The following is a 21,094-nucleotide window of genomic DNA, read 5'->3' on the forward strand; positions in this document are numbered from 1 at the left end:
TGCTATTTACAAAAAACGTTTTCAACCTGTTCTTTGAACATGACTGATTCAAATTTTGTACATTTTCGTCACTTCATGCATCATCTCTATGAGGTAACACCATACAAAGATTGCGATATGTATATTTATTCATTCTATTTAAAATGTGCTATATTCTTACCTCAACACACGTTTTCGATGTCGACGTAGATAAATAAAGATGAATTCGTCAATGATATTTGTAAACGAAATTAGATTTTTATGTTTATTTTTTACCAAATGAAGATTTGTCGAAATTTGATCGAATCAGAACTGTTGAATCGAACTATTATTTCGAAATTTGAATGGAAAACTTTGACGCGCATTTTCAGCTAAAATAGTTTGTGATAAATATTTATCAATATTGCACAAATATTTATTTGCTTAAGCCATCATTTCTTTCTATGGCCGGCGGAATTTTTTCACATCTCTGTCAAAATTAACGCACCATCCGCGGAATCATTTGAAGACATCATATCTTAGCCATGTGATCGCTTTGTTTGTTTGATTTTTCTCGACCAACGTGAAAATATTTCAAGTCGGCATTAATTTAATTTAATTTGACACTAGAATGTATTTTATCTGTTTCTTTTTTTTTTACCTTTTCGCCGTTTTGTTTTTTCTATTCTTGTCAAAACTTGATTGCTAACCGTTACACATATCAATATCTCACATACCTAGCAAAAAAATTCGAAAAAATCGATTTATTCCAATAATAAAATAAAAGCCAGCGTGTTCCGCGCTATAATTGGAACTAATTCTGACTTCATTCCACTCGCATGTATTACATGCACCGCTGAAAAACAGGCAAAAATTTGAATGATTTCAAATTTAATGATCAAAGATAAATGCTCATAAGAGCCGTTTAGTTTTATTTCTAGATCTTTTCCGCTGGTCGGCTATTTACATTCCTTTTGCCATTAAAAAGTGTAAACACCATTAAAAAAAATGTTGTCAACAATAAACAAACGGCACAACAAAGACAGAAAAAAATGGTCGTCTTTGAGTGTAGCTTAACAAGCGAACCGGACAAAAAGAAAGCCAATAAAGCATCAAACTAGAGGTCCATTCATAGTATACGACCGCTCGCCAACATTATCTATTTGCACATAAAATCAAACTTGTTTTTTTCTTCTGGCTATGTGTTGCTGGAATCACGCGCTGCCATCGCTAATAACATTTGTACACCGTGCCGTGTGCGCTTCTCAAATATGTCTGCTGAACGTATGCGTTCAGTTTGGCTTCAGTTGTCGAAAGAAACGGTTCGGAGTACAACCGCAGTGCCACAGTAAACGTTAACATTGTGTTGCTTTTGATTTTTTGTTCAAAACACTGTGAATCTAGTGAGAGAAAAAAAAGCTCGAGCGCATTGTTCGAATAGAGAGAAATACACAGAAAAGCAACGCGAAAAAATCGGAAATTTTAATTGTTTTGTGATCATTTTACGAATATAAAAGCAAATCGTTGCAACAATGACCATCTATGCGAAAATCGTTCAAATCATTTTGATTAACTACGTCGATTCGACTAAATTCATCTAATAAAATTTAAACGGTAGGTGAAAGTGCTTCTTTTCTACTAAATTAGTGGAAATTATCGAGTTAGCCAAATGTGGCAAAACTAAATGAACCTTGTGACTAACGAGTTTGTCGTTTGGTGCTTGTCACGAAGCAGACGAATTCGATTAACACCATCTTAATCGTACTAATTGACACATTCGACAGCAACAATTGATGGTTCACATTCGTCAAAACACGTGTAATTAACGGAATTTTGATGGCACGGGTCAATTTTACCACGATTTTAAACTGATTTCAGTGGTGATATGATGATTAAATAACGAGAAAAACGTTAAGTGATTCATTCACCAAAGTCTGTGATCTTACTATTTAAGCGCTCAAGGTCAATGAAGCATCTTCGCTATGATTTTTTTCGGTCGTTTACAAGACATAAATGGGTGAATGAATTCATGTGTTAAAAACTCATAAGCTAATCGCATTTAAGACTCTTGCATTAATGAAAAACATATTTTTCAGTGGGCAAAACATTCGATGAATAAAATCTTGAAAATCATGATGTGAGTCTTATAAATTGGATGTTGTGGTGATTCAACACGGTGGTGAAACTCATTTCAACTATCATTCGTAGTCATATGATTATACGTACGAATCGAAAAAAAAATCAAGTAATAAATCGTCTAAACCCCATAAAAATTGATCGTGTGAACAGAGTTTCGCATGTAATTACATCAATGCAACCAAGTTACACAGGAAAGAGAATGAAAAAGCGCACCAAATTGCAAAGATTAGTTATATTTGCTGGTATTTCTTGTGTTATTCCTTCCGCAATCCGATACAATCGCACCATGGCGTTAAGATACATATGTTTTCATACACCAACCAACTATATATACGAATCGAGCTGGGAAATATGTGTACCAAATTGAAAGCAGTAACAAGTTGAAATTCGCTGAAAAACAATTTTTTTTCAAATAACAATAATTGAACTTTGATGAAATCTACAAGCTCTGGAATGTTTCGTATATTGTTCTGTAAGATTTGCCTCTCTGTATATCACTTGTGATTGTCATTTCCTCTTGAAAATTCGTCGAATCTTCCATTTTTTGTCTATCTCAGCACAAGTCTTCTAATTTCCACGTCATTTTTTTTCGTTATTTGTTTTTTCTCAATTCAACTTATTGTCACTGACTCCGTCTAACCGGAGAAACGTGTCAAAACCACGCCATAATTAGTTGAACGAATTTCTAAATCCAAGTGTGAATTAGCGCAAATTTGTTTTTCCTCTGTTTCACTCAATTTGTCTCGATGACATTTCGTTTTCTAAGATGTTCTTGCTTGAGTCAGAAAATCTTGTTTTGTTCGCGGTGACTAACGAATCAAGGAGATTCCAATTTTCGGAGTTGTCAACGGTGTGTCAAATTACAGATAATAATCATCGAACTAAAATTCACAAATTATGTTTTCTTTTCTTCTTTGCGACTACATTCCATAATTTTGGTAATGATTCGGATGTCCTTCGAACAGTTCAGCCGATATTAGACTGTCGTTCGATGTCAAGTGCTTCTCAGATTAATCGTTTTTTCGAAGCTATGAGTTGTTATGAGTGTTATGAGTTGCAAAAAAAGTACATGCTTAAAAGACACGACTTAATTCACGCTACGGAAAATCCAATTTAACCACATTTTTTGTAGAAAGAACATCGTGCGGCGGGCAAATAATTGTAGCACAACAATTTAATAACAACGAGTTCGATTAAATAATATTTTTATGGAAAAAATAGTTTCTGCGAAGAAAACACTTAAAATAAATTTCCGCATTGGGTGTTTTGTTAATAATTTAACCCTCTAATGCATATATTTTATACAGAGCTGAGAATTTTTTTCCATGCTTATTTTACCTCATAAGCACTTAAAAAAATATTCATAATCTGGTATAATGCTGGAATTATCAATAAATCGCAAAAATCAAAATGGTCTTATAAGTACAGTCATGCATTTACGACCAATATGGAAATTGCGAAGTATATGAACAAACCGAATTTGCATAGCTGTACTTATAAGAACAGCTTGCAAATTGAGTGATGTTGACATCGGAATTCGTGAATATCATTTTTTCTGGATTATTTGTGATAAAAATAGGTTAAAATAAAATGAAAATAAAATTCCACACCAAACCAAGCACACAAAATATCAAACAAAAAGAAATCCAAATTGCATGGCTGTACTTATAAGAACAGTATGCAAATTGACGGACAAATGTTGCACAATTGCAAAAAATCATTGAACTTGAATTGAATTTGGTTAAAAACACTCCAAATAAGCAGAAAAAAAATTCCTGAGGTCAACAAAATAATTTTATTCGATTTAATCATGTTTCAAAAACAGGACACGAAACGAAAATAATTTATTTTTACGGAAACGTCGTTTTCTTGTACAAATGTTGTCATAACTTGACACTGGTTGACCGCACACAAAATTTTTATGAGAAAGAAATGTGCGCTAGTGTTCTCCAACGAAAACTGTCATACATTATTTTGTGACATAATCAATGATTCGCATTATAGAAAGGTTTAAATGAACCAACCTTATAAGTTCACGTATGCACTAGAGGGTTAAAGATAAAAGAAAACAAATTGAATGACCGACAATTTTATGGAATGAGTTATCAATTTCCAAATGTAAAATGAAATTCCAACCCAATGAATTGGCAGTTTAAATCAAAAAGGTTAATCTTTATTTGCAACTGAAGTGAAAATGCCACTGCTACGTGCTTCCGATTCAAGCCGATTAAACAGACAAATATCAGCTTTGTTACGATGTCTGTATTATGGTGTCTGTAAACAGAACAACAAAGAGTGTATGAAAAGCGAAAAAAGCGTTGAATAAAATGAGCAAGTAATACAAAAGTCCATAAGGAAGCGATTTTATGTTTTATTTGATGTTCAACATTTGGATTTAAATTGTAGCAAAAGTTCAGAGGTTTTTAATTAATTTGACATCTGTCTGCGGAATCGATTGAATTGCACGAATGGACAAAGCACATGACCGCTCACAACCTTGATGCATTATACACCAACGACACCTTACTGAAACATGTGAGATTGGAGCTAAAACCGCTTTCATGAAATTAAATGCATTTGAATCGTGTTTTAAGTTATTGGATACGCGCGTGAATTTGCACTTAAGTCAATTGCAGCTAGAATACATTCTACATAGTAGCTAATGAATGGTTATAAATAATCAAGATACGCATTCAAACATTCTTATTGAGAAGTAGTAGAGCAGATGAATCGTGGAAAAGATTAGAGAATTACTGCAAAAAATTTGTCTGATCGGTATCGCATAATCGAATTGGACTCATCGAATGCGTAATTATTCAAGTCATACCGAACACTTTACACACGTTTTACTGGTCAATATCAAGGTTATCATTTGGTTGGCCAGTTGAGCTTTGCGATCGCGTGCACACAATTTTTGCACAGTAAACGGTTCTCTCTAAATAAAATTATTCACTGTTGTTGATTACCTGGGTGTTGTACAGCGGAACCACGTACAATTGACTTGTTACGGTATTCGACGAGTTGAACAACTTGTTTCGTTCCGTTTTAATTTATGCCCATTTATCGAAACTTATGCACGCCACACATTCATCGTTGAGTTTTTGAAAGTCACCACCCTTTGAACCAGTTTTTTATTAGGAAAAAAATGGTTCGTAATAACTTCGTATCATTGATTCTATTTTTGTTTCTTTAAATCATTTTGACATCTCAAAGACACCCACTCTAAAAATATTTCCGGCAACCAAATTATTCATCCTAATTTTTCAATAACCACTATCCACGATTAAGACCCGATGGCTGAAGTAGAAAAGCCATAAGATATTCATTGGATTTATCCTTGTACAAGAAATGCGTTTGAACGTGTTTGAATTCAAAATGGAGTTGGACAAAAAATCCAAAATGTATCTTTAGTACCGAAAATGAACAAAAACGCAAAGCAAAACTGAACAGACAAACTTTGATTAAATCAAAAGTCTCTTTGGTGAAGGTTTTCAAAAATGAATCAAATGACTTTCCTTGGCGATTTTGCAATGATCAAAGATAAAGCGAATGCATGAATTTGATTGCCCTTTTGGTGCTTTTTCTGCCGATTCCACAATTTAGGTATATATTGACATTTTACGAACGAATTGTACATTTGCTGGGCTCAAATCAAATTTGAGCTGGGCTGAACCATAAAGGGATCCATAAACATGATTGAAAGAATTTTGTCTTGTTTTTAATTGAAAAAAAAAATCAAAATATCATCAATAAATATTTTAAAGATTGCGGTAAAATACGTAATCTTACTCTAACATGAAAATAATAATAAACACATAAAACAAATCAAAAGATCACCCTACCAATGCGTTGCAGAATTGAAATAGCAAAGCATAGCGAATGATTGTACCTGTCCTTCATAATTGAAATTGGCTACTATCTAATCGATATGATTCAAAACGTAAGCAAAAATTGCATGACAATGCGTTTTAAAAGGGGCCACGTGATTTTATTGAGTCAAATTATATGCATTTCCAATGATAATACCGTGCCAAATGAATCGATACGATCGCGGAACTACACATCAACAATTGTTGAATATAATCAATCTTGATGGGTGGCATGGAAATATTTGCAATTGAATGCAAAGTGCGATAATGTGTGCTTGGGCGGGCGATTCGTTTTTTTTTACGGTCAATAAATAAGCGCATTAAGTTTATATATTTTTCCATGTGATTAGAATGCCTTGATAATGGTTGAAAAAAAAAAATGAAATATCGAATGTAATCTTTTGACTGGTAAGGCGACGAACCTTTTCTTTCATGAGCGTTCATAAACCATTGTGTTTTCCCATATGACGGTAAGATTCAAATAATAAACGGTATAAAGAAACAAAATAGCCGTACAGTGCTATAAATTAAGTTGTAGATCGCAAGTGAATCGATATAAAACAATTGAATGTGTGGATTTTTTTCGCGATAAGCACGGAAGTGAATCGGGATTGCAAAGATATCTACTAATAGATTGACATCGGTGAACCGAAGCAGTATGAGTTGGATTGATGACGTAAACTATTTGATCGCATCATTCGTCAGCGATGCTTCAATTTGGATTTTGTCGTCTGTTTTCTCAGGCATCACTACTGAATCTCGTATTCAAGCCCGAGCGTAACCGATGCAAAATTATCCGCAGTCATTATGGTTTTTTACGACGGCGTCAATTAGGTAGCAATTCGTTTGACTTATTGTTTTGTTTTCGATGTGGTGAAATTGGCGCACAAGGTTCGTATTTTTGCACCATTAAGCTGCGACACGAGACGGTGGCGCACGCATACATTCTATCGATAATTTGAAACAATGGCAAATGACCGAAGGGCAGTCATCAGTGGCACTCAATCGGTTTTATCACGTCTGATACAAAAACATCGTGACAGTGGCGGCTTTGAAAACACATAATCGGTATAGAGAAAAACCACTGAATTATTGCGGCTTACAAAAGCCGTGCATGCCTAACATCGGCGCACAACAATTAAACTCATTGATTTTACAAATCATTCTTTTGGGCTAAATTTAATTACAAATTTTATTGTTGTTATCAAGTCATAAAGTGTTTACGAGTGGTGTAACTCTACTTTATAGATATTTAGCCCTTTTATAGGCCCCATTTTTTCATTTTATAGGTATTTAATTATCTTTTGCACTGAAATTCACAAACAAAACGATGATTGGTCGTTCGAGAGCCACTTGCGGCCACAATCTAATGGGATCGATTCAAGAACAAATTGTGTGCGCAAAATGCATGACAAAGCCTCTATTCCAATCAAACCATTTTTTTTCCTTTTATCTAACACACGAACGAAAAATTATTGTTCAGTTCGTTTGGACAGAGCAGCGACGAAAACAAAATTAATAATAATGACGACGGCTTGTAATTGATTGATTGACAGTTGAAATTAGCAGGTATAATCAAGACAAACACAAACAGCACCCGAATTTACTGGCATCTTTAATGATCCCAAATGAATTCAGTAGGTCAATCAGTTGTGTTTATAGGCGAAGGTCGATAATCACTTGGTCTATGGTCAACCCAATAAATCGTCGTTCAACTTCTTATTTTCTTTTCATTTTCACCTTCGTTATATCTGAGTCATGTATGCATGCCATAAAGCATTGTCTGTCATTATATTTGAACCGCGTTTCAAAAAGCACTCTTCCAAATGATACAAATGAACAGTCATGGCGTGTGAATATTAAATGGCTGAACAAACACTTTGACAAGCACTTTTGAAGTGCACTGAACCTTCAAACTTGAAATTTTATTGAAATAAAGAGAACAAACAAAACAAGACAAGATTGATTACCAAGCTAAGTTTGTTTGTATTATAGACCAAATTTGCGAAGCAATTTGTAGAAGTGAGTCACAAATTTGATCCGATGCACCGATTGACATTTGATTCGTTCTCATTCACCATTTGCTTGAATAACTAGTCTCGAAGCGTGAATGCAATAAACTCTGGATAATTTACTTGCAATCGAATTTAAAATTATAATTAATTCTTATTTTTTTACAACTTATTAATTTTAAATTAAATAATTATACTATTTTTTCTTTTTGCTTTTTACTATTAGTAATATATTGCCAAAAAGTAATTAGAAAATGTAAAATTGAAAGTCAACAAAAATGTGATCAGAACTCATAGGTGAAGAATGTTATTGGGATTTTTTCTGTTTTCAACACCATTATAAATCAATAAAAATAAAAATAAAAAAAAATAAAAATATTAAATCTTTTTTTATCAAAAGAAAACAAATAATTTCATGAAACAAAAGGTTGTGTCCATTAAAATGCGTTTTTTATTGGTGAAATTAATGTCTTGCATTCATATCATTTCATTTTACATTTGAGCTTATCAATGCTAAGTAATTATGCAAGTAATTTTGTTGATTAAGTTGAAATGTGTTTTTCAGATAATTGATTACATTCTACATTTCGGTTTGAAATTTTTTATATATTTTTTTTAAATCTTCAAAAAATAATCATGGAAATTTTTTTTTATTTTATTTATTTGTCGAAAAATAATTTTGATTCGTCAACAATTGCGGAGCGTTTTATTTCAATTAAATCATAGTTGACATATAGATTTTTTTCTGCCATTTTTGTTTCGAGGTAAAGCTCTTCGTCGAGATAAAGGGTTACTTTACATGCTGCCGACAAACTTTTACGATCCTCGTTGAATTGTGATAAATTCTTTTGAAATTGGATTGAGACCAATTCGTGAGAATTACGATGCGTTTCAATATGGAGTTCCTTTAATTTTGGTAGTCGACGAAGGAATGGACGAAATTCATCTATTGATTCGTAATATAAACGTAAATAAACTTTGCGTAAATTTGGAAATGAGGTTGTTAGAGCCTCTAAACCAGTCTTCTTCGAGTCAATGTGATTAAAACCTAGTTCGTTAAGACTGACAATCGTTGGAAAAGATATATAATCTTCAAATCGTCCGTACAATTTTTCAAGTCCACCCAACGCACCGATTCGATTGATTTGATCCTGTGAAATTATGTTCACTGATGATGCTACGACTTCTAATCGTTGATAAAAACCATTGTCGTAAAGTTTATTTAACAAAGTACTCATTTCATGACATATGGACTTCGACATAATATTATTAATATTCAAAACATCTAATTTTATTTTGAGTTTGATGAATGTGTTGCTGTATTTCAAAAGAATATCACTATCGGTTTTGAAAGTGTGAATTTGTGAATTGTTCTTGAAAAAAACTCTAAGACTGTAACCAATATCATGATCTTTTTGATCAAATAGCGCCAATTGTTCAAGCTTTGGGTATTTACGTCTTATCCATTTATTATCAAACCAGGCAGGAGTGGTTAGTCTAAGAGACTTCACGTTTGGACAAAATCGTAAGACATCATCATATAACTTATTCCTTTCAATTGGGTTACGTATAATAAAATTAATCGTTTCGATTTTATCCAGTTTTACTTTGATGAAATCTATCATGGCTTTAGTCAATCTAATATTCCAAAAAGAAATTTGTCGAAGTGAATCACAATTTTCTCCAATGTACTGAAAATCGTCCTCTTCTCTGTAGTAATTAAATTCGATGCTCTGGACGAATCGTGCAAATCCACTTATCTGACAGCCGTTATAATAGATATTTTGATTTTGACAAAAAAGGAGACAAGTTTCTTTGAAATTCTCTTGAAAATAGAGACCGGTGAGTCGATGCATCCGCTTACAGGTTTGGCCCAGTGAATGCAGATCCTGGATTGATAGCCACTCAAATAGATCATCACAGCAAATGGCATTCAGCTTGAACATGGCTGGCTCCTGGTTTGCAACATTCACAGCAACAGCAATGGTATTTAAGTCGTCATTTGATTTCTGTTGCTTAGATTTCTTGTTATTTTCACCATCATTTTTACGCTTGCTTCTGATTCTCATTGATCTTCTCATGTTGTTTAATTACTGTTTTTTACACTGATACACTTTAGTATTGCAATGAAGTCGAAAAATAAACAGAGCACTTGATTAAATGAAAAAATTAAAAACTTGTAATTGAATCGACAATTTACGGAGAGTAAGTGTTACATATCACTGCATCAATAACACTAATCGTTATTGGCAACAAACATCATGTATCGTTAACTTATTGGACGCTTTGGTCTGAAGTTGACCTCGTTTGATATCTATCTGAAATAACACCTTCAAATTTGATCAAAACTATTATTCGTTTGTTTCGGCTTATATCATTGGCGTAGATTTAACATAAAACAAAGTACATTTATATTTCATGTAAACATAGATGAGCGCATTGCAATTAATCAATCACAAAATTAATCATATGCTGCCCTTACACTATGTTGCGCTTACGCTAGTGTATTGCAACCACACTTGCATTATATGTCGTTACATACAACTCATGAACATCAGAATTTTAGGTATTAGTGAAATAACCAATATGCATCTTTTTCATTCACCATTCGGTTGAATTTTATTTCTCTAAATAAGTGTAAATACATTAAACCCTGGAAAATATCAACTGTGTTTATCCTGAGAAATAAAAACTTTTAAATAAAAAGTTGCACCGATTAAAATGTGTATTTTATTGGTTAAGCTATGGCCGAACATGCATATTAAAACATTTTACATTTAAACGTGTTGATGCTAAATAGTAATTTTGTTGATGATGTCGAATTCAAATATGATGAGCATTTATTGATTTTTACATTTCAGTTGGAATATTTATTTATTGAAATATTTTCGAAAAGTTATCGAGTTTTTTGGAAAAATACGTTTGATATGTTGCTCGCTGCGACGCGTTTTATTTCAATCAAATTGCGGTTGGCATATGAAATTTTTGTCGTCCTTTTTGTTTCCAAGTAAACGTCTTCCTCCAGATAGAGCGTTACTTTGCCTGCTCCAGGCAACTTTTCACGTTCCTCGTTCAATGTTGATAGATTCATTTGGAATTCATGGGCCTTACTATAGAGTTCCTTCAACTCCGGTAGTCGCCGAAGAAATGGCAGCAATTGTGCTTCTGATGCTGCTTGTAAATAAACATGGCTTAGATTTGGAAATGAGGCTGTCAGAGCCTCTAAATCAATATTCTCCAATCGCTTATTATGAATACATAGTTCATTGAGGCCGACAATCGTTGGCAAAGCTATATTATCTCCAAAATTGACAAACAGCTTTTCAAGTCCACCCAATGCGCCGATTTGATTAATTTGAGCCTGTGAAATTATGTTAGGTGGTGATGATACTATGAGCTCTAATCGCTTATAAAAACCATTGTCATAGAGTTTATTCAACAAAGTGCAAGTATCGTCAAAGTCATTCGGACCATTTGCGATGCTATACCACACATTCAAAAGATCTAATTTCATTTCGGAATTGATAAATGCCTCGCTGCTCTTCAGAAGAATTGGATGATCGGTTTTGAAACTCTGAAGATGTGAATTTTTCTGGAAAAAACTTTCAAAATGACGGTCGAAACCTCCATCTGGTTGATTATAGAGCACCAATTGTTCAAGCTTCGGGTATTTATGGTACATCCATCCATTTTCATTCAAGTCAATGCTATCAAAGCAAAGGGTCTTCAAAATTGGACAAAATTTCAAGAAATCTTCGTATAACTCAGATGATAGTGATGACTTGGAAAAATTAATCGTTTCGATTTGATCCAGTCTTGCTTTGATCAAATGCATTATGTTTTTAGTCAATTGAACATTCTGAAAAGAAATTTTTCGAAGTGAATCACAACATGCTGCGATGAACTTGAAATCTTCTTCGCTGTTAGTGCCATACAATCGGATGCTCTGGGCGTATAATTTGAATCCATTTAATTGTAAATTATAGAGACAAATCTTTTGATCCTGGCAATGAATTCTAGAGCTTTTAAAATTCTCTTGAAAATAGAGGCCGGTGAGTCGATTCATTCGCTTGCAAGTTTGGCCCAGTGAATGCACATCATGCAGTGAGAGAAATCCAAACAGATCGCCACCGCAAACAGCATTCAGCTTGAAAATGGCCGGCGGCGACTCTTGGTCTTCGACATCCATAGCAATTTCATTTAGGATGTCGTTTGTACGCTTGCTCATCCTGATTATCGTTGATTTCCTTTTTTTAGTTTTCCTTACTTTAAATAACTTTTTGTACACTTTTCAACTTTATTTTGCCTTCGAATTGCAAAACAAATAGAAAAGTTTCTTATATTACTGCAATAGTTAAAAACTTGAAACGAAATTGAAACTGTATCGATAATTTGTAGAAAGTTAACTTTATGTTACGCCTTGAGTTCACGAATAACACTAAACGTTAACGATAACAAACATGAGATATTGTTAATTTTTTGGACGCTTCGATCTGAAGTTGACCTCGTTTGACATTGGTTTTATTTGACATTTGCATGCAGCCTACGTTTTGCGTAGAGAATCGTTGAAAGTTTGAAATGAATTCATTTAGATGTGTTTTTTTTTCTTCAAATATAACCCATTATATTACATGTGTATAATTTAGAGCCCATTTTCTATGCTAGTTGGTTGGAGTGCCGCTATAACTCTGAGTCATAACTAACAAAGTGAGTCCATAAAACATGTGTATGATACATTCAAATTTCCAATCATACTTGAATAAACGCAGTTGATTGGCTTTTAAGGGTGTGCTCAATCACCGTATATGGAATGGAAGGGAGTTGAACGAGTTACACAAAAAACAGCTATTGAATTTGTAGTACACAATTCATATTCTTCCAGATCTACTACCAACTCGAACCTGAGACTGATCCAAACAAAATTTGATAAAAGTAAAATTGTCAGGTTTATTTAAAACTATTGTGTCATATCGGCAATACATTTCTTGGCATAGCGCATAGGTAATAATTAAATAAAACTAAAAACAGATCCAGAATTTAAAAAAAGTGAGTTCGAAGAAAAAGTGTGAAGTTTATAACTATACATTTCACATACAATGGTGGAAAAAAGTAAAAAATGACGATTCACTATTCGTGCGCCAATTTCAAATTCATGGGAAAATCCGATACATCATTATGACTCATAATTTATGAGTGGGCATACGTCGTATTATTATATTGAATAAAACTAATATCTTATTAAAAGTGTTTTCACATTGCAAGCAAACGGTTTTCAATGCGAAAAAGTCCCATTTTCGGACTAAGTCGTTGTTCAGATGAGTTGATTGTAATTAAAGTCCAATTAAATGTTGTTGTTTTTCCATTCGAGGAATATGATTAGTTTGTTCAAACTTCGTACGTTTGACGTGCTCAATTACGGAGGTAATGGTGTCTCCAAGACCTCATTAAGCCGATTTTTTTTAAATGTGAACACCAAACTGTCTGTATCTTTTCAAGCTGATACAAAATAGCTTCCCGTTAAATGGATTAGCCGATTGTGTTGTCAGAAATCATTTTGAATTTACAGTGTCATTGGCCTTTTTCCACTTGTTCAATCTTTCATATATTATCCCCATTAAAATTCACTTACTGAATAGACACACATTTAATTTCAGACTTGAATAATGATTTTGATGGGCAAAAGTGTCGTAATTTTAACTTGAAAGATGATCGCTTTTCGAAATGTAGATGCCGCTTTAGTTTGGCAATAAAAAAGCCATTTTAAGAAGCTGCTTTTGGTATACGATACCGAAAATCCACAACTGGTGACAATTAAAATGAACGGTCATTCAAAAAACGCATTATAGAGAACTAATCATTGACAATATATTCGATAAGCAATGAAAAAATTCTGAAATCTCTTATCCATTTACGAACATGTAGAATGGGAATTGTTTCCATAAACCAGTAAAACAAGACAGTTGAACTCGCAGACAAAAATCGAAGCAAATTTACCCAAACTCAAGAGACGATTATGATAGTACTCGTGTTGACCGCTTTCAAATGGCACGCTCTGAAATCCCAAAAAGTCTATTTTTGTTGTGTCAATTAATTTAAATGCAGTGTGTGCGCCGAAACAATGAAAAAGCAATTTTGTGTAAGATTCCGTCGTTTTTATAACATTTTATCTACATTGTTTGTCATTATCATTAAGCTTGTGAGTTATAACGTCTACTAAATATATCGAAAATATCGTAAATATATCTTATACGAGTAAATAAGTATAATCACGACGTTGTCATTGCATGTTTGCTCGTCGAACGTTAAATTAAAATACGTACATTCTGGCAACAAAGCTATAAGCAGAAAAGATGTGAGAATTTGTGCATTTAAATGCAAATATTGTGTCTAAATGACAAAGAAAAATCAGAATTAAAATAATCATTTTACGAGAGACTTTTTTTTTAATCTTTACGTATTGAATGAGTAATTTTTTGTTATTGTTTCGTCGTCGTTGCGTTTTTATTGTTTGACGGATCATTTCCTTGTATCGTAATTTCTTGCAGTCAACAGTGTTTCTATCTTCATTTGCTCATTTTCTATTTTTCTGTTTATGTTTTTGTTGACAAAAACGTTTTCAAATACAATTGTAGGTTACGGGCCGTAGCCATACGATGACCGTCACACTGTCATAAAAAATGTCAACTTTGTATTCAAAACGCTTAAATTCCGTCAAAATTCGCACATCAAATTATTAAAATCGAGTGTAAATTATTTTATTCTTTCGGTTCTTAACATAAATCACTCCTTTTACCCATTCTTCAAAAAAAAACTTAACAAGGAGGAAAACTGGATCTCGAGAGAACTGGAATGCACGCGTCGTCACCTAATTCCCAAATGGACTCATATTTTAAACAAGTTGAAAGAGATCCAGTTCCGAGTTCCAATTGTATTTATAAATCATGTTCACGCTGCATTCGCATTCCATGTTAACCTTGAAACAGGTTAACCACATCTTTCTCGCATGGTGTACCAATAACCAATGTACCAATCGTATATGTGACTCGCGTCTCACTTGCATTTCATTATCGTTGCGATCGACGAGGGGACAAAGCAAATATTTACCAAGCGTGTTTGTACAACAATCGTTTTGACATTATGAGAATAAGTGTGGAAAAAACAGCGAACGTGCTTGTCCGTTGCATCAAAACAAAGCACTCGACAAGAACAAACTTGAGTCGCTCACAAAATCGTTATCTTCTTTTCTTGTGAATCTTTATTTTATTTCGTTGAAAAAAGTTTATTTGAAAAGCAGGTCTCTTAACGAGTTAAATCTTCATTAACATCGATTATTTCCATTAAAAATCATCCGACGTGCTTGAGCTGTGCAAACTTTACATTTTTCGAATTCCAATTCACTTTTTTTTCATGTCTGACTTAATGTTGTTAACGTTTTGAATTGTTCGCCCTTTGATTTTGCGTCGGTTGGATAATCGATTGTGCATTAATGCGCTAATGCAATTCAAATCGAACAAATCTAATTTAAATGTACCGTCATTATTCAACTGCAATTGTCAGCGTTCGAGATCGCCTGACGCGATGACATGTACAACAAAATGCTTCGTGCTTTGAGAACTGGTTTTTATTTTAAGCGCAGAGCATAACAAACACGGAGAGAGAAAAAATAAAACAACAGCACGCTTTGATAACCGGTCGTTTGAGACGTTTATAATTAAATAATAAATGAATGGTTGGGCGCTACGTTGCAATAAATGTTGTTGTCACCATGACTGTGTACAGCCGTTTTTTTTTTAAATTTGTTTTCGGAAATTGTTTTTTTTTTGTGCTTCAGCTCACCATAACGAAGAGCACTTTAAGTGGAAGTTTTTAGGCACGGTAGCCGTAAAAGGCAACATATGCAAAAAAAGCCTACACCGCGTGTATTTAAATGACGTACTTGAACTTGATTCGGTAGTTGTTGCACGACGATGCATATTGAACTCTCGCAATATGATTTACTGTGGGAAATCGCATGATTCACTCCCCCTTTTGTATATCGACGCGCAAATGTCTTTATTTAACGGATTATGTCTTCTGATTGATCTTGAAATATATTCAAAAAAAAAGTACAAAGAAGATTCAAAGTACGTTTCAATGAGATTCTTATTATTCTTATTTTGGATTATTTTTCCGGAATTGGTTTGCTTTCAAAAGCACATTATCGCAAATTGACTTTGCTACTATTTTTTCCACTTCCTTAACGCACATTTCATGTGTCATCGGCATAAATTCATGTTATGTCTAATGAAATGGATGAACAATTTTGTTTCATATATAACAACGAGCCAAGTTGACTATTTTCCAGTTTGTTTGTCAAGGTGTTTGAACTTCAAACGCTCGAAGGTAATTGACACATAATTTTTCATTCAACAATAAAACTCGATGTAAACTCACTGAATACACGCGGAAACGTACACTCAACATACGTGAGACAAGTTCATTTGCCAGTTCAAAGAGCAATACAAATTATAGGCACCGCTACCGCTTTATTTGCCGCCACAACCATGTTTGAGTCATTTTGATTGTCATAATTCAGATTCGTATCTTCGACACAAACAAATCAAATTGTGTTAGCACACAAAGGCTGATTTGCTTATATATCTTGAGCCTTTGATTGAATACATTTTTCCGTTGAAATTACTTCGTATTTCTTCTATTAGTTAGGAGTAGGTTAAGAGGTTAAACCGCGACTGATTTTATTATTATAAAAAGAAGAAACTCTCTTTGATTTCCTTATGTGATTTTATTGTTTTGTACCTACGACGTAGACCCTACGTTTTATAATATGTTTTTATAACGGAATTTCTTTTCTATTTCAGAAAGAAGTTACGCGTGGCTGCATGTTAAAATCAACATGCCATCTGGTGACAATCATCTAGTGGTCAACCTAATCATGATTGAACTATTCGGAACGATTCTCTTTTTGGCCATTCTTACCATTTGCCTTTACATCAAACGATACTTTGTGCGAAAATCGTTAGGCGGCCTCAAAGCATTGGTGAGATGGTCACAAATGTTAATCATAAAGATAGAAACCTTGAACATTCTGAATAGTTTTACATATTTGATAAGATGCTATTGAAAGCCTAAGATATAAAACTAATTTATTCAAAACTAATACCATCTGGAAATGGTTAGTTTCCATATTTGAACGTTTTCAAAGAATTTGACTATTTTCTCATCGTTTATTCTGTTGATAGATCACCAATGGTGATACCAAACTTTCGCAAGAACTGGCCGAGCGGCTGTCTTCCAAGCATAACTGTCATGTAATACTGGTGAAAGGAAAAACTACCAGCGGTCTTCAAAATCAACCAGATTCAATCCCACCGCAGACGGCCGGTATTTCAGTTCTGCATTGTGATATTTTGGACAATGAAGATCTGGAAAGACTGAGCCAAATCGTTCAAGACACATTCAACGGGATTGATATTGTTATTGATAATGCAACTAAAGGGATTTTCAATGCGGTCAACAAAGATGATTGCCGTGCATTCATCGACGGCACCAGCGAAAAATTGCGCACAACTATTAACGTAAGTGAGATTTATTGGAATCAAAAGGCGATTTTCAATCCATTAAAATTGCAGTAAAAGTATTTTTCATTGTGTTAATGTGCATATCCCGTGTGAAAAATTTGTGACTGACTAGCCAGCCGCCTAATTTCGGACTTTTTGGCTGACTATCACTGACTAAAAGTGATTATCTCGAACAAAATATTTGACTGTAGTCAACTTCAGTTATAGTCATCTAGTAGCCAAAAAGTCCGAAACTAGACGACTGGCGTAAAGAATAACTAAAATTGATTGTTTCTATACAAAATTTTTGAATTCAATCAACTTAGCCAGTTGTAGTTATTTGCAGCTACATACAACTGAGTGACTGTCAGTCACTTTATTTGCACACGGGATGTTTAACCATATCTATAAATTCAAGTCTATCTTTCATCTAATTCGCATGCTTCCTTTCTTTTCAATCGCTTTCACAGATGTTAATGCATTTTATACCGAAATTGAAATACTCAAAATGTGGCCATTTCGTCACCATTCAACCGATCATATCGAATCAAAAGCCGTTATTATCATCTTATCGTGAGATAAAAGAGTTAATAAATCTACTAAGTGACAATCAACAGTCGACGTTTGCGCTTGATATATTCAACCAGCAAAAAATTCGTTTGACTACCGTATTGTGGAACTGTGACGACACTACAACCATTCCCGTTGCATACAATGGCCACAATAGCAATAACAACAATCAGGCTGATATTGAGCAGATATCAGAACGCATTTTGGATGGGATTCGCGCTGACCGTTCCGTGGTGCATATCAACAAATCCGGAAATCTCATCGGACCCATTCGAAACTTTTTCCAAAAGAAAAAGTCAAATTCGAATGATGATTGCAATGGTCACAGCAAAGTCAGATGATTAACTGAGGCACAAAGTAAACAGTAATCAACGTCAACAAACATCAATTCATAGATCTTCTAAGACAGACTTATTTATATCATTAAATTTCTAGGCGATAAGGTGTGCTTGAAATTCAAATTTTAATAAAAATATATTTTTACACTAGAAAATCAACAAACTGGTTCTTTTAGCGAATGAAAGACTGAGATTCAATATCTTGTGGAAATGTTGCAACACTTTGAGGTAGGTCGTTGACCTTACTATTTAAAGTCATAATCCGAACAAAAAGGCTAAATATTGCATTCGCTTTGTGGAAAGTGAACGAATTTGGGAAGTTCTTCAGTAAAAAGGTAAATTGACTGTAATGTTAACTACAGCATATATATATAACACCAAAGCATATATGATAGTCTACTAGACCGAGTCTACACCGTAATGCTATTTTTATTAAAAGCTAACCCAAAAATTATTCACAATGGAATCAGTCACAAAGAGTAAAACTCATCTAATATCTGAATCGGACCCCCTTAAGTTAGACTCTTACCTAGTGATTTCGACTTGAAGTGAAGAAAACAAAAAAAAATCAAAAAATACTTTTGCCTACGTTCAGGCTTTTAAATCATTCTCTTTCCATTGAAAAGTTTTCAGTGAAAACCATGAAGTTTTTGAAATAAAACAGTTAAATTTGAACTTTTTTACTTTTCGAATGGAAGAATTGTAAACTCAAATCATGGTCGAATCGTATCATTCTTCTTGATCTCTATCAAATTGCGGTCCATGCTAAAAATAAATGCCATAATTTATTTATAGAGTTCCTTTGTCTTTCATCAAATATTTCGCTTTGAAGAGAAATTCAAATGAACTGAATTTATTCCTCTTTTGAATTTTTTTTAATGGACACATAAAGAGTTGATTCATTATGTGCTTTTTTCTTTGTTAGAAATGTCCACAGAAATAGAATCTATAATTGAGAGATCATAAGATGAGACATCTTCTAGGGGGTAGACACGAAATAACACTAGAAGAAAACTAGCAAAAATTGAGCATACTAGAAGTTACTAGAAGAATATTTGTGAAAAAAATGAGTGATGCCTCTTCCATAAGAATAGAATTTCCAGTGGTTTTTATATGGACAAAGGCTTCCATTTAAAATATACTGCCAATGCTTTGCTTATGGAGTTCAAATGTTTTGTTTACAAAAAGTTCCGTTAATCCTTCCATAAGAAATGCATTGGCAATGCTATACTTATGGAAAAAGCAATGGTACGATACTAGAAATACTAGCAGAATATTTGCGTTTCTGCTTGTATACTAGAAAAACTAAAAGAAACTAAACGCATATTTGAACCGATTTGAACAAACTAGCTATACTAGAAATTGGTGTCTAACCCCTAGGACATCTTCTCCAAGATAAATATTACCCATATTCGATTGAATCAGCGTAATTCAAATTTTACGCTTCATCTCATTTTTTTCCTACCCGAATCGATATCCAAGGTTTAAATTCACCATAAAATGTCTAATATCGACGTCAAGAAAAAACATCATCGAAAGAGAAAAAAATGTATCAAAATCTATTTCGGTCACAAAAAGATGAATGATTGTTATGACCATTTGAAGTACCGTTTGTTCATTGTAATTTGCTGGTTTTTGGCGGTGTCTATGTTTGAGCGCGCGCGCAAAGACCACATACGTGAAGTCACCCAGGAAATTTGTCTAATTCTATGAAAAATTGCGCAATTTAGGCGTTTAACGACGTAAATGCTTTATACTTTGACATGGAGCGAGAACCACTTCTTTGGAACATTTTTTTTCTCGAGAGGAAACGTTCTATGATTACATAGGTATGTAAGCGTAATGAAAAAAAATGGGATCCGATGAAATGTTGTGAGTATTTGGAAAATGTTTTGCCGATTTCATCTTGGAATGTGATAACGCGAGTGAGAGAAAGACGAGATAACGCAACTTTCGTCGTGAAAATCATTTAAGCAAGCGATTATGCAGAACCGAATCAGACCGAGCGCATCGGATTAGAGTCGGATATATTGAGCGGAGAGCGTTTAGTTGTAAATGATTTTGGTGCTTTGTGTTTTGGCTGCGTATAGTAATTATCGCTCAGTGGATTTTATTGGAAAACAATAAACTGATGTATGTATACGTAGTTTGCCATTTCTTTATGTTCCCAACCCGAAATTGAGTGGCTGAGCAAAAAAAACAAAACCAAGCAAAGAAAGCCAGCGAGTAAAGAGATATGCGAATGTTTGGTCCGAAATTCGCAGCTCGGTAAATTTCTTCGGCGTGCTCCAAATCAGCGTTTCAGATAGATCAACACAAGCAGCAGCAACGGCGGTAACTGCGGTAGCTTCATCGTGTGTGATTTCGATACCGTTCATTTGTAATTTGGCTGCGGACCAAGCAACATCGTCATTGTGAGGGATTGTGATTGTGTGCCGGAATTTTTTTTTTGTTTACATTATTTTTCATTTTCTTCGTCGATCAATTTATTATTTCTCTTTTTTTTCTCTTTCTCTTTGTTTCCTCAAGAGATTTGCATTTGAACCAATTTTTATTTCTTTCGTATTATAGTGAAGTGTTTTCATCTCTTTTATTTTGTCAACGAGTGGTGCCAGACGATATTCATTTTTGGCGAGTGTTAAACCGGAATT

At 33.8% G+C, this 21,094-nt stretch overlaps 1 protein-coding gene across 1 annotated transcript; it reads left to right on the forward strand.

The window, feature by feature from the left end:
- Positions 1-1,265: 1,265 nt before the first annotated feature.
- Positions 1,266-18,587, forward strand: LOC129565893 (uncharacterized). The gene is made up of 4 exons (XM_055441211.1): positions 1,266-1,572; positions 16,837-17,015; positions 17,218-17,553; positions 18,006-18,587. The coding sequence occupies exons 2-4, from the start codon at positions 16,872-16,874 to the stop codon at positions 18,444-18,446; spliced, it is 921 nt and encodes a 306-aa protein (XP_055297186.1). The 5' UTR covers positions 1,266-1,572; positions 16,837-16,871; the 3' UTR covers positions 18,447-18,587.
- The last annotated feature ends 2,507 nt before the right edge of the window (positions 18,588-21,094 follow it).

This window comes from Sitodiplosis mosellana, unplaced genomic scaffold (assembly GCF_009176505.1).
Source record: "Sitodiplosis mosellana isolate CC-2019 unplaced genomic scaffold, AAFC_SMos_1.0 Smas_scaffold_3, whole genome shotgun sequence".
Lineage (NCBI taxonomy): Eukaryota > Metazoa > Arthropoda > Insecta > Diptera > Cecidomyiidae > Sitodiplosis > Sitodiplosis mosellana.